This window comes from Marmota flaviventris, chromosome 9, assembly GCF_047511675.1.
Source record: "Marmota flaviventris isolate mMarFla1 chromosome 9, mMarFla1.hap1, whole genome shotgun sequence".
In the NCBI taxonomy this organism is placed as follows: Eukaryota; Metazoa; Chordata; class Mammalia; order Rodentia; family Sciuridae; genus Marmota; species Marmota flaviventris.
Genome location: NC_092506.1, coordinates 60,993,473 through 61,008,303, shown reverse-complemented (window position 1 = coordinate 61,008,303; position 14,831 = coordinate 60,993,473). Strand labels below are relative to the sequence as shown.

At 43.0% G+C, this 14,831-nt stretch overlaps 1 protein-coding gene across 1 annotated transcript in view; it reads left to right on the top strand.

The window, feature by feature from the left end:
* Clpb (ClpB family mitochondrial disaggregase) overlaps nucleotides 1–14,831 on the top strand; it is a 139,733-nt gene that overhangs the window by 15,503 nt on the left and 109,399 nt on the right. Inside the window, exon 3 of the mRNA XM_027942617.2 lies at nucleotides 11,900–11,986. Within this exon, the coding sequence (XP_027798418.2) occupies nucleotides 11,900–11,986 (87 nt within the window). The remainder of the gene's footprint in view (nucleotides 1–11,899; nucleotides 11,987–14,831) is intronic.

Genomic DNA, 14,831 nt, shown 5'->3' with positions numbered 1-14,831 from the left:
GCACCCTAGCACCTGCTTCACCATAGCATGTTACACTTGGCTGGCTGGGCCTCAGAAGGCACATGATACAGATAGTCTGACCCTACCCGTTGATTGATCGGTTGATTGAAACGTGTTTATTCTCCAAAAGCTGCCCAGCAGGAGAGCACAGCTCTAGGCAACAGCTGGGCAGACTGACTGGTCACCAAGAGCCTCCATTCATGTGGATGGGAGGCCCAGGAAGGTTGCATAAGAATCCTCTTTGAGGCTGGGCTGAGCCTTCCATCTCAATGCTCTTTTGTTTGGGAGGATAGCACCCAGGCCTCCTGGGAAGTCTGTGTGTTTGACCATCCTTTGCAGATGGACAGTGAGCAGTAATAGGAAGTGAAGCACAAACAATTGAGGGAAGCCCCTGGACTTCCCAGGAGCTCAGAATCCAGCCTGCAGGGCAGGATCCTTTCCCAGTTCAGACCCCGTGGTTCAGTCATATCCACTACCTGGGTTAGACAGGATCCCAACACTTTGTCTCCAGCATTACTTCCTTTGCTTATTCATATCCACTAGTAGCTTCTCTGATGATCAGCATCTAGTCCTCTTGGGCACCACTAGGTCTGAGGGGTTCTCTGCCTTCTAAGATAAGTAGATTCTGGTTGAACATGCATTCATTCGTTCTTTTTCTCATTTGAAATATAACATACCAGAAAATTTGACACTAGAGTATACAGTTCAATGAATTTTAATACAAGATTGTGCAACCGTACCATAGACTTATTTCAGAAAATTTTATCACTCTTAAAACAAACAAACAAAAATCCAGTGTCATTAGGAGTCATATCTCATTCTCCTGGTCCCCCAACCTCTGGCAATCACTGATCTACTTTGTCTCTATCAATTTGCCTAGTCTGGACATTTCACACGAGTGGAATTATCAATATATAGCTTTTGTGTCTTATTTCTTTCACTTAGCATAACATTTTCAAGATTCATCCATGTTGTAGCATGTTGTCAGGTCTTCATTCCTTTTTATGGCTGAGTAATATTCCATGTATGTCTGTCACATTTGATTTGTCCATTTTTCAGTTGCAAATATTAAGTTGTAAATTTTTAGCCATTTTGAATAAGGCTGCTGTGAACATTTGCATACAGGTTTTTTATGTGAATCTGTGGTTTCATGTCTTTGGGGTATATACATAGATGTGGAGTTGCTGGGTAATTTAGGAACTCCTTGTTTATGTTATAAGAACCCCCAAATTGATTTTCCAAAGTGACTGCAACATTTTACATTCTCAAGACTAGTGTAAGAGGGTTCCAGTTTCCCAAATCTTCTCTAACACTAGTTCTATCTATATTTTTTATTGTGGCCATTCTAATTTGTTTGAAGTGATATCTCATTATGGTTTTTATTTGCATTTCACTGATGGTGTATTGTGGAGCATTTTAATATGCTTATCGATTATTTGTGTATCTTCTTTGGCATTTATTCGTTGCTAGTGACCTGTCATGAACAATATGCCTCACTAAGCTTTGGGGAGGATACGAAATATATCATGACGATCTCTGCCTTTCAAGGAAGAGAATTATATTTAGTACATATAAGAAGGTAGGGCTTTGTCAACAAGGTGACCTTTAGTCTGTGCCTAGAGATAGAGAGCATTTGGACATAAGCAGCAGCTTTGTGGAAAGGTTTTTCTGGGAAGTACTGGTAATGTAAGTAAAGGCACTTTTACTTAACAGAAAATGGCTTTATCTTGTGATGAATTCTGAAGTAACGGTGTATGAAAGCAGCTGGTGTGGAACTTACATGGAGGACTATCATCCCTTGTGTGGTCCTAGCACTGTGCTCCAGGACTACTTGGCTCTGTTCTCCTATTCCTGACCTTTAAATACTAGGAGCTAGTGCTCCAAACTACATGAGCCTGATTCCCTAAAATGTTTTGGTGCCCTCTCTGAATTCCAGGAGGTGTGGCTGTTGTTGCGAGGACAGGGCAGTCATCCCTTTGCTGGAGATCTTACGCTTCTATGAAAATGGCCTGAGCTTCCATTTGCTGCTTTTGGCAGCTGCACTACATTCCTAGGTTCTGTTAAGCTTCCTGAGGACCTAGGTAGCTTGTATTCCATGAATCGGATTTGTTTGCCAAGCTTGCTTTAAGCCAAAGGCAAGGCCAATTTGAGGTATGGTTTTGCCACATGAATATGAACGTGTTGGTGGTAGTATGGAGACTGCCAAGAAGAAAGGTAGGCTGGGCCTTTTTCATCCTGATACTAGAAGAAATCTCTTCCAGGGGAGAAGTTTTTAGGAAATAGAACTAATTAGAGTTTCTCCGTCTGCAAATAACTACCTTCTCACTTAAGGCTTTTCCTTCTTTATTATTTTCTGTCAACTGAAGTCCCATCAGATAACTGTGGTGCACTGTCCCATGCTAAATGTGAGAAGAAAGGAGTGACATGGGCTGTGTGCCTTGGAAGGCAGTGTGGTTCCTTAAAGAGTATGGGCTGCTGTCCCAAGCTGCCACTTACTAGTCATGGAATCTGAAGTCACCTACCCTCTGTGAGATGTAAGCTTCTTGTCTAATTCACAGGATCAAACGAGATCATAAATGTCAAGTGCCTGAGGCATAGCAGGCAGCTCAAGAAACATAAACTCTTGAACCCCATCATTTGAGAGCTTTGCTAGACATTAAGAGTCAAGCATGCTGCTGTTCTTGCTGATCCTATGCAAATATCTCTCAAGCATTCTTGACACTTACTACATTATTTGTTGTTTTTTTTTTTTTTTGCCATTTTCTCTCCCCCAGCTTTGCCTCAAAGCTCTGTGTAAGCAAGGTTCATGTCTGGTCTGTTGAGGTGCCCTTCGTGGGCTGGCTTCAAGGAGATGTTACTTGAGTTTTGTTGAATGAGTGGAAACCAACCTTTGCCATCCCCTCAGGGGCCAGAAATTATAATTGACTTTTCACAGTCTATTTACTGAAAAATCTTGTGGGGTTCTGGAACATGACGGTGGCTCAGGTGGCTCAGATGCCTACCTAGTTTGAAAAGTTTGAGCCACTATTGTGTCTCACTGCCCTTTGCTCCAGCCCTGAACCCACTGTGGGGCCAGTAGGTGGCGCCTATAGCCCTTTGCCATACCTCAGTTGTCTGGTTAGACCTTTCATTTTCACCAAGTTACCAAGGTAACTTCTGAGTCTCTGGGACATGCAAATAGTCCTGCGCAGAAGTACCCAGGTGAGGGTGTCCTGAGTTATCACCTGAGTTATGGCTTTGGATAGTTGGATTTTCATGTTTTATTCAATCCCAGTCACTGCACATCTGACTAGGAATGCAGAGATGTTTGCCCTAGAAAGGATCCCAAGAGATCATTAGAGGAATCTGTGTTCTGCCATCCTTTCTGGAATAGCTCTGCCTCCAGGAAGTTATCCCTGTGGCTTTGTTGCTTTGGCCTGTGCTCACACATGGACCTTGCTTATATTTTAGCTGTTTGCTGAGTGTGTAACTGTCCAGTAAATGCCTCCAAAGCAAGGGTATGCAGAATCCATCAAAGTACCCTTGGCACCCTGCTCAGAGCCCTGAAACAGACAGTCCTCAGGAAAAGCTTGTGGAATGAATACACGAACCATAGGAAGAGGTACCTCAAGAAATTGATATCCACATTGAAGGGGATTCTACAAACAAACTTGCCTTTGTAAGGGGGGGAAAGTCATTATCATGAAAATCTCAGAAAGGCTGAGGAACTATTCTAGATGAAACTGAAGACACATGCAGTGTTTGATCCCAATATTGATCCTGGCTTGCATCTGGATCACAGGGGAGAAATTGCTATACAGGAATATCAGCATAATTGAAGATATCTGAATATAGGGAGTATATTAGATAAAAATAATGCAGTCATCCTTTGGTATCCATGGGGAATTGGTTCCAGGATCCCCCATGGATACCCAAATACACGGATGCTCAAGTCTTTTGTATAAAGTGGCCTAGTATTTACATATGACCTACACATATCCTTCCTTATACTTTAAAGTCATCTCTAGATTACTTATAATACCTAATACAGTATAAATGCTGTGTAAATGGCTGTTATATTTTTAGGGAATAATGATGACAAAAAGTCTTTATATGTTCAGTATAAATGCAGTTTGTCCCTCCAAATATTTTCTATGTGTAGTTGATTGAATCCCTGAGGGCAGAACCTGGGATACAGAAAAGCAACTATATATCAGTATTAAATGTTTTGAATTTGATCTTCATTGGTTTAGTGGTTCTGTAAGAGAATGTTCTTGTACTCAGAAATACATACTAAAGTATTTTGGGGTAAAGAGTCATAATGTTGCTGGGCATAGCGGTGCACGCCTGTAATTCCAGCTCCTTGGGAGGCTGAGACAGGGGGATCATGAGTTCAAAGCCAGCCTCAGCAACTCAATGAGATCCTGTTTCTAAATAAAATTAAAAAAAGGACTAGGGATGTGGCTCAGTGGTTGAGTGCCCCTGCGTCCAATCCCCGGTACCAAAAAAAAAAAAAAAAAGAAAAAAAAGAGAGAGAGAGAGAAGAGACATAATGTCTGAAATTCACTCTCACATGGGCTAGGGAAAAGGGGAAAAAAGGAGTGAGTAGGAAAACAAATGAAGCAAATGTAAAGAAGAGATGAGTGACGGATATATGAAGGGTTTTTTGGTGTTATTTTTGTAACTGCTCATTAAGTTTGAAAAAAATTAAGTTTAAAAAAGAATCATCTGTGCTTTCTAATGAGTACCAAGTTTCTGGAAGAGAGATGGGTCAAAGAATGGTCATCTGGTGTTGGTCTTTATTCAGTTAACCCAGCAAGTGTTCATTGGGGTTGTGACTAAGCTCCTCCGCTGTGTGACTTTGAACAAGTAGAACAATTGTTATCACAGCAGGTAACATTTTGAAAATATAAGTGGTTTCATGTATATTACTTACTTTGGTCATCTCAGCACCCTTGTTTTTGGGTCTGGCAGGCTGATAAGGTGAGATGAATGAGGTTCAGAAAGGTTAGATGACCTGTTCACAGTCACACAGTCTGCCAGAGACAAATGCAGACTTCCTATCTGGGTCAGTCTTTTCAAGGGGGAGACCTTTTGAACCTATTTGTATGTACAAAGAAAAAAGTAGACTGATTCTGCAGGTTATTCTTCAAGTTCAGAAACTTCTGTGATAGGAAATAACCTATTATGAAGTGTGTGAGTACATTGCACCTACATTTGTTATAGATGCTGTGTACATACAAGACTCTTTCCTCTCACTGCTTACCCACTTCCCTGGATGTAGCACAGTGTGACAGAGTGCTGGGCAGCAGTCTCACTGGGAATAAGAGCATCTAGAGAGCTTCCTAGAAGACAGGTCCTGAGCTGGGCCTCAGAAGAAGGTATTCAGTTCAAGTAGCCAATGTGAAAGAGGCCAGAGAGGCTTTGTGTTTATGTAGTCAGATCACCAGGCCCCCTGCCTAAAGTCCCCTGGCCCAGGCTGGTGTTCTCTGAGAAGCAGCCTTTCCAGTTCCCCGCCCCCAGTCTTGCCTAGCTGGGAGATAAGGCACAGATGGAGGCTGCCTGGGGATTCTAGCCCCTGGGCACCTTGCCTCTGCTCAGACAGTGGGCCTGGTGCTGTTATTACTGTAAACAGGGCCTTCTGCAAGGCTCCAGCCAGGGTCCTGCTGCCCAGATAGTGATCATGATTGAGTCTGCATGGCTCAGTGCTTCCAGGCTTCTGATGCAGGTGGGACAGGGCTCCCCATGCTTCAGCCCCTCCCCAGCTGCAGCTGAGGGCCGGTTCATGCCAAGGATTCGGAAATCAGTTGGAACAATGCATGATTGAAGTTCACTGGCCGCTTTGTATTGATTGGTCATATAAAAAAAGAAAAGAAAGAAATAAAAGTCAAGTGGTACCTCCCTCCCTGAGTGGAAAAGCTAGTTAGCCAGAATTACTTAAAACTGCTCCTATCTTCCTGTCTGGGACTCTTTCCCTCCCTCCCTCAAATAACAAGCCTGAGGATTGGCCTTTCTTTGAAAGTCTTGTTGAGTGGCATGTATACTAGGAATCCATTTCTCAGTTTTCATTTTCATGCTACATATATTTAGAATTTAGATTTTAGAACTGTTAGGATTTCAGAAATTATTTCATTCAATTCTCTTGTTTGACTGCAGAGAAAAATAAGGTCCACAGAGACAGTTTTATCCTAGGCCACACAGCTAGTTACTTATAGAACCATGACTGGAATCCATGACCTCCAGCCCTCAGACCTGTGTCCACAGGTGTCCTCAATCCTGAGACTGAGGAGCCTCCTACATCTGCAGAGGAGCCTAAGTTCTTTGGACAAGGTAGACATACCGTTATGAGACAGGTGATTTCCAACACAGGCCCAGAAGTAGTGGTGCAAGATTGATGTAGGCAACTGCTGTAGACATATGTTCATTCACACCCCAAGCCCTCCTGTGTACCGGTTGCCACCGCAGGCCCAGGAATTAGGTTGTCATTTCTAAAGGGACATGCTTGCTCCTGGGGAGTGATCTAAGTGAACAGTATGATGACTGTATTGATACAGGTTAGCACAAGGGATTGTGGCAGCAACATGGCCATCTTAGACATGACTTCTTAGAAAGTATAGGATTTTTTTTCCCCTCAAAGTTATTTTTTTTTTAAGTAAAAGAAAGGTCATTGTTATAAAAACAACTGAACTCCACACAATACAGAAGCTTTTACAGCAGAAAGTGAAAGTTTGACTCATCTCTCCTTTTCAGATCAGAGGTGATAATTTACCTCTTGGTCTCTGGCCTGCTGGCTCATCTGGATCCCTGCTGGCTGGAAGCAGCCTTCATGGTTTTTCCTGGGATTTGTTCCTCTCCTGTGTAATCTTCAACCCTTGGGCTAGGGAACCCTTCCTTGTTCTTCCACTGCTCTTGCTTGGGGGATTTTAGATGGTTCTCCATCCACAGATAAGTTCCAGCTTGCACTGTATTCCAAGTTCTTTTGTATATTATTCAGTTTACCCTATCTCCTCCTCTTCTTTTTTTTTTTTTTTTCAACTTTATTTATTTTTATGTGGTACTGAGGATCCAACCCAGGGTCTTGCACGTGCGAGGTGAGCAGTCTACTGCTGAGCCATGACCCCAGCCCCCTGTCTCTTCTTTAAGATGGTGTAAACCCCAACTGGAAAATGGTAATGGTATGGGCTCTTCTATTTGTACAGTGCTTTATTGCATACCACGTGTTTTCAAACATTTTGTCTCATCCACTCTTCATGGCACCCTAATATGACATGTAGTAAGACTAGTGGGATCATCTCCATTTTTTAATAGATGTGGAAACAGGCTCAGGGATCAGTAGCTATCAGTTACACAAGGGAACAGAGTGCAGTTCAGATTGGGTAGGTCACTCATTTGTCCCACGGCTTCTCATGTAGTAAGTGGCAGAGTCTCAATTTGCTCTTTCAAAGATCTTCCCTATGTTACTGCCTGAGAGGTAAGCAAAAGCTGGGATCCACCTCTGGATTTCTTCTGTGGTTTCCTGTGCTCTCTTGAAGCCACCTCCAGTGAGTTTCACCCTCCACTGCCCTGCCAAGCAGGAGAGCTAGTTCATTAGGGAAGGGCCTTCCACAAGTGTGGAGTCAGCCCAGAAAGACCTGCTGTGTCCACCCCCACTCCCAGCCCAGCCCAGGCTGTTCTGCCCTGAGTGGCAGCCTGCATTAAGCATTCTACTCATCATCTCAGGGATGATGGAATCCTAACCTTTTCGGAGACACCGTGCTCTGTCACAAGCATTGCTCTTTTTAAAAGAGCAATTCACTTGCCGCATTTTGTCCATTGGTGAAAATCACAGGGGAGAGCAAGGGTGGCTTTCTTAGGCCTCAGAGGCCTTTCAGCCATGCTCAGCAGGCAGCCAGCCCCCAGCTGCCTGGGACTTTGAAATGACTGCCCGCTGGGCATTCACTTGCAAAGCAACCATTGAAATGGGGGAGACCTGGATTGTGAAATTCTAACTTTTTGGGCTGCTCTACACAGAGGGGAAAGAGGGGAAGGGCCTACCCTGCTCTGTAAGAGGAAAAGTTGCTGTGGTGGTGGTAAAGTTAGCTCTGGTCTTCCCTCAGTTTGTCAGGTGCACCACTCCTTACAGAGTTCTACCATGTGGTATCTCTGTGGTGTCTCTCAATCCTGACAAACATCTTACACAAGTCTCCTATTTCATAGCTAGTAAGTGACAGAGCCAGAATCTGGACTCCAGCCCTTGAACTCCAGGGTTGTTGATTTTTTCCATCAAATCTCAAGCCCAAAATGTTGCAAAGAATGATGCTCAGCCAGGAACCTGGGCAGGGTTTGGAAGCCGGAGTCTTACTGAAGAAGACCATGGTTTGCCTTCTGTGAATGACCTCACAAGTTTGTAGAGCTCTTTTCTGAGTTTTTCAGTGCTGTTTCCCAAAACTCATGTGGATTTGACAGGGATTGTGATCCTCAGTGCATCTATGAAGAGACTGAAGCTTGGCAAGATGATACACCTGATTAGGCTATTAGAATGATAGGTGGCAGAGCTGAAACTAGAACCTAAGCCTCCTGACTCTCCCCTGTGTTCTTTCATTGAAATGCTAGCAATTTGAGGGAAGCTGCCTCTGCCAGCTATCCCTTTTTTAAAAAAAAAAAGAAAACCCTGCAATGTACAGAAAAGAAAGCCTCTAAACACAAATATTCATATCAGTAGCACAAAATTCCTGGTGATCATCACAAATTAAAACAATAATGTAATACCTTTTGTACACATTAAGACTGGGATTGGCTACTGCTAAGTATTGGCAGGGAGAGTGTGTACAGGAATACCCCTTCCTGATAGTGGGAGGGCAGATGCAGCAGCTATCCTGTAGAGGACTCTAGCACTATTTAGCCACATTAAGTACTCACACAGCCTATGACCTAGGGATCCCACTCCCAGTACATGTCCTAAGGAAATACACAGTTCCAAAGGGGACATGTAAGAGAATGTGCTTTGAGCATTGTTTTTGGTGGCTGGGAGATGGTGGCTACCTGAGTGGGTATCCCTGGGACAGCAGCAAGGAAATATTTGGTGAATTATACTCGTCCCCTTTTCCTCATTTTCTATTCATCCCCTTTCATTTTTTTTTTTTTTTTTTTAATTTTTGTGCTATTGGGGATAGAACCCAGGGACTCTCTACCTACTGGAATACATCCCCAGACCTTTATATTTTTTTTATTTTGAGATCTAGCTAAGTTGCTGAGACTGGCCTTGAACTTGGCAATTCTCCTGCTTCAGCGTCCAAATTTGCTGAGATCACAGGATAACCGGAGTGTGTTACCACACCTGGCTATTCACTCCCTTTCAAATGCAGCCTGCTTAAGTTATTAGGTTAATTTTGTTATTAATTTTGCCCCAAAATCTTGAATGACAGCCTCATTGTCTTTAGTAAAAGGCTAAAGAATGACAAATGGGTTTCTTCTTTATTGCCAGCTTCAGTTGAGCAGTGGTAACTGGGACCTGTGTTGAGGAAGATTCTGAAGCTCTTTCAGTGACTCCACAAGAAATGGCTGCTAGGGGAGATTTGTGATTTCCTGTCTTAGATTCAGGATGTTGGACAGCAGTATGCTTGCCAGGCATTTATCAATGCTTTAGACTGCATTTTTATCTTAGGCCCCAATATTGACTTCATGGGGGCTTGTACCCCTGGATGTTATGTGTAAAATAATAATATTTGAATGTGTGTGTGCTCCTATGCACCTATTTTGTAGAGAAATTTGATCATATTCTCAAAAGAGTTCACAACTCAAAAAGGTTTATGTTGGCTGCCCAACCTAGACCAGTGTTTGAGGACCTGTGACTGCTCTGCTTGCCTCAGCAGCTGTCTGCTTCTCTGCTGTGACCTGTCATCCAGATGGATCTGTCTGCTGGTCATTGAATGTCCGTCCATTCCCTGCTTCTCTATCACATCCTGTTCCTTTTGCCTTGACTGGTATTACTTGCCTCCCTCTTCCCTACACTCTCCCATTCTTTTCAGCAGAGTTCTAGTCTTTCAGCTCAGAAACCTCTTTTTTTCTTCAGCCTGCCCTGATTTTCTGACCCTTTCTGGACCAGAGAAGTGAGGCCTTCTACAACATTATAATTAGGATCAGAACTCTGCCCAGACTCTGAAGCTTCAGAATCACACACTTCCATGGTACCATGTGGTCTGCTGACCTAGGAAGAGGGGGTTTTAGATTTTGTCTCACAGAAAATTCATCCCCAGGATTCTTAGCCTAATTAACATCTACTGCTACTGGAAATTGTTTCCTCATAAAAGAAGTTTAACAGTATGTGGTATAAGGCTCCAGGTCTTCATCTAAAGAAATCCCCAAACCAGAGGTGAGAGGTGAGGGTTTCTCCACCTCCTGTAACTATTCCCTCACAGTTTGGGTTCCAGGTGTACCACATCTCTTGTAGGACCTCATATACCCCTGGCCTTGCTCTCTGAGTGAACAGGCTGCACCTCTGCCTGGAACACCTGATCCTGTTTTATGTGGCTAATTCCCTTTTATCATCACCTCCCCTGAGAGGTCTTCTGGTCACCAAGGCTGGGTGGGTTCCCTTGTTGTGCTCCTACAACTTCTAGACCCCATTCGTAGCACTCTTGACATGCGTAGTCTGTGCTCGGTGGGCTGTCTCCCTCTCAGGCCGTAACAATACCTGTCTCAGTCACTGCATCAGGACACATGGCCCTCAGAGCTGAATGAGTGGACAGATACATAGTGTTTCTTACCATCCTTCCAAGCCTTGTTTGCTTGATTACTTTAGCTGCATAGACATTTTATTTGGCTTGGTCCAGAGGAGCATTTACTACAGACTGTGGAATAAGAATGATGCTAGGACTCAGACCAAAGCCTCTGGGCTCTGCCAAGTGCCCATTTGGCTAGACCCACTGCAGTGTAGACAGCCTCTCAGCTCCCTTAACCCTCTTTTACTAGTCCCTCATAAGGACATCCTGCCTGATGGGTGAATCATAGTCTCAATTTTCAGTCTCTTCCTCTGCTGGTGCTAGTCCTTGATTTCCTGCTATCCTGAGTCCTCCCTTCACTAGCTTGTATGCTTCCCTAGAGCATACTCCATGTCTTCACCTCACTTGGATCCAGAATTCAGCACAGGAGCAAAGCACATGCCATTGGTTTGTTGAAAGCAATTTAGGCTTTGCCATTTTTGTTTCATGGAGCCAACATGTCTTTGGAGAAAGGGTGGTGAGGGATTTGTTCAGAAGGAGTCCACTTATAAAGTCATTACCAACCTGGATTTCAGTCACTGACTTGCCCCTAAACTAGCTGTGCGACCTTGAGTGATTTTTTTCCCTCACTGAGTGTTTCTTTATCCATGAAAAATAATACTATTTTACCCTCCTTAAGCTTATGTGGAGAGCAAGGAACTCATAAGTATAGAGTGCCTGGGGCAGTTCCTGCTCCTGCTGGGTGCTGAGTAATCAATGGTTCTGTATATTCCCCATCTCTACCCTGTACCACAGGGCCTCCTGTTTTGGGGACCCAGAATTCAGATTTTTAGTGGTATACTTTAAAACCCTGGGTTTGTTAATTTACTTGACAATTAGTGAGCTCCTCCTATATGCCAGGTGCTGATGCATAGATTAAAATAAGATCTCTGTGGGCTTTCCTAGGAACCTGATCTAGCATTTCTAATGTTCTTCCCATCTTTCCTCAGGCTGAAAGATTTACAGTTTCCAAACAGCCACAATACAGATAAACTTGAGAAATGTGATCCATTTGTAAACTGGGAATCACCTAAATAAGACACATGGGTAGGCATTCTAAGTTAGGCAAAGTGAAATTAAGGGGAAGGAGGCAGAGCTGTAGCCCAGGTGAGTCAAAGAAAGCTTCCCAAGAAAGAGTCCACAGGCCATGTTTGTGAAAATTTTTCTCTGCCTCTTTTCAGGCTATTATCAGAAGGTGCAGATGTCAACACGAGGCACAAACTTGGCTGGACAGCACTCATGGTGGCAGCCATCAACCGAAATGACAGGTAAGAATCTCCCTCCACACAGCCTCCCTAGCTCTTTGCAAGCTATGTTCCTGACCACTCTCTCACCCTTGCCTTCCCCTTGCTGTGTTATCCAGAGGCAGGGACATGATTGAGTCTCAGGTTCCAGACTTTACCTGGTGCATTGGATTGGATAGTGGATGTGGAAAGGGAAGGTGTGACTTTGGATCTTGATTCCATTATTAATTGGCTTTGTGACCTTAGGCAAGGTCATTTGCATTATCCTAGCATCCAGATGTTTGAAAGCCTGTTGTAAATGGTTAAGTGTATATGTGTTGGTTATCATCATGTTCTTACTGTCTATAGACTATCCATGTTAAGAAGCCGGCAGTCACTTTCTCTAGCAATGGCTCCACTAGGTGCTTTTTCTTTGGAGGTTCTGTTGGAAACTAGGAAATGTGGGGGCCTTCCTTCCCTCCTATTTAAGGTTGTGCTACTTTCCACCTATGCCCATTCCTTTAGGGTTTTAGGTATTGTGTAAAAATCAAAAGTGGTGCATCTTGCATCAGGAGTTATCTCTAATTTTCACAGCCACCCCACAGAATATGTATTGTTATACTCATCTCCAAACTGAGAAAACTGAGCCCAAAGAGAAAAAGTGATTTGTTGGAAGTCATACAGACAGGTCTTAGAACCTGGCCTGATGGCTTGCAAGATAGGTGTTGTGTACTTTATCTCACTGCTGTTTCTTCATGCCACAGCACAGACTATTGCTGAACACTGCCTTTCCATCCCAATTTGTTCTGATTTTTGCCCCAGGGTTGATATAATTCTGATGGCATGAAGTCTACATTCACTGTAGCTATGATTGTGCAAAGGAATTAAGTACAAAAAGTGCTGGGCACAGTGGTGCACACCTGTAGTCCCAGCTACTTGGGAAGCTGGGGGCCAGAGAATTCCAAGTTCTAGGGCAGCCTGGGCAACTTAGACCCTATCTCAAAACAAAAATTGTTTTTAAATGTTCAAAAAGGGATGCTTTCAAAGGAAACAGACTGAGCACTTTAGTAGCAGCCACTGAAATTCATAATTGGGGGTACCAATTTTAATTCTCCCTTCAAGGTTTTTCAGGCCTTTTTCTGCCAATATCAGCCACCTTTGAAAGGGTCCTAAATAGGGAGGAAAGCTGCAAAACTTGAATTTAAGAGTATAGGGGTGAACTGTCTCAGATTATCCAAGAAACTTAGCTGTTCTTGAAATAGATTTATTTCACTATTTCTTTATCATGAACTTGTTCTCAGTCACTCCGTTTCCTTATTTGCTGTCTTTAGCTCCAAGCACTCACTTTTTCTTTAAAAGATAATTGGTATATGCTGGAGGTATAGCTCAGTGGTAGAGCACATGCCTCACATGCTCAAGGCCCTGGGATCAATCCCCAGCACCCCCCCACACACACACACTCACACTCAAAAAGTGGAAAAAAGATAATTGATACAAAAAGGCTCTGTGGTTGAGAGACCTGAAATCCAGTCTTGATCTGATCCTCAGTTGAATTTCAGAACTACATGGACACCTGTTTGCCCACAATACATTAATTCTACAAACATTTAGTAAATGTCTGTCTGAGTCAGGCCTTGTGCTAGGTCTTTGGATAATCAGAGACCTTGGAGAGCTCACAGTCTAAAGTGGAAAAAGAAATGGAAGTAAAGCGACTTTCTTTGTCAGCAGAGTAGAATCTCACTGTGTTCTTTTAAGAATTACATTAGATGGGCTGGGGATATAGCTTGTTGGTAGAATGCTTGCCTTGCATGTACAAAGCCCTAGGTTCGATCCCTGGTACCACAAAAAAAAAGAATTACATTAGGTAATTTGTGTGCTACAGATTATAAACGGTGCGGTGTTATTGCTATGTTAGACTTGTCTACACAAGTCTATTCTCCATCACTCATTCTCCACCCTAGTCACCAGTCCTCTTCCCTAGCTTTCAGATGTCTCCATCTACAAGGAGTAGCTGGTGATAAAGGAGGAGATATGTTCCCTTCTGGGTATAGTATTTTCAGAGTTGAGACTGAATAGGAAATAACAATACACTTAAGAGTACTGTCAATTAGTGATCAGATAACTAGTAGATGTGCTTTTGGGGACACTTCTCTCTGAATCTAATGAGTTGTTGGTTTAACTGATTGCTCTGTCTTTATCCAGGAGCATTAGCAAATCAGTGATGCTTGTTGAGCAAAGTGAGAGTGTTGGCTTATATTTATTTGCTTTGGTTCCTAGAACAAATAACTAATTTTTAAAGCACTTTGTGCCCTCCTTTTCTTCCAGTATTCAAGGAGAGCAAAGTTTTATTGAACTGAGCATATTCTTGGGTTGAATTTTTAAATTTTTTTTGTAGTTATAGATAGATACAATGCCTTTATTTTATTTATTTGTCCTTATGTGGTGCTGAGGATCCAACCCAGAGCCTCAAACATGCTGGGCAAGAGCTCTACCACTGAACTACCTCATCCGCTCTTGGGTTGAATCTATGTATTCATATCACAAAACTTTTGGGGGCCCCTACTATTAAGTACTGTTGTAGGTACTTGAAATAACATCAGTGATAAACAGACAAAATCCTTACCAACACAGAGCTCATTTGTCTGTTGGTTGTGGTTCTTGGGTGGAGTGAGGCATGAGCAGACAATAAACAATAGGTATAATACAGAATTAAACTGTTTAAGACATGAAACTGTTAAGAAGTACTATGGAAAAAGGGAAATGTAGAACTTGTGAAAAGGGGAGTATCAGGAGTACATTGTTCAGGGTGTGTAGGCCTATACTATTGTTTTTCCTTGTTAGAATTGTACTGATTCTCCCCAATAAATCCCCAAATCATTCTGGAATCACA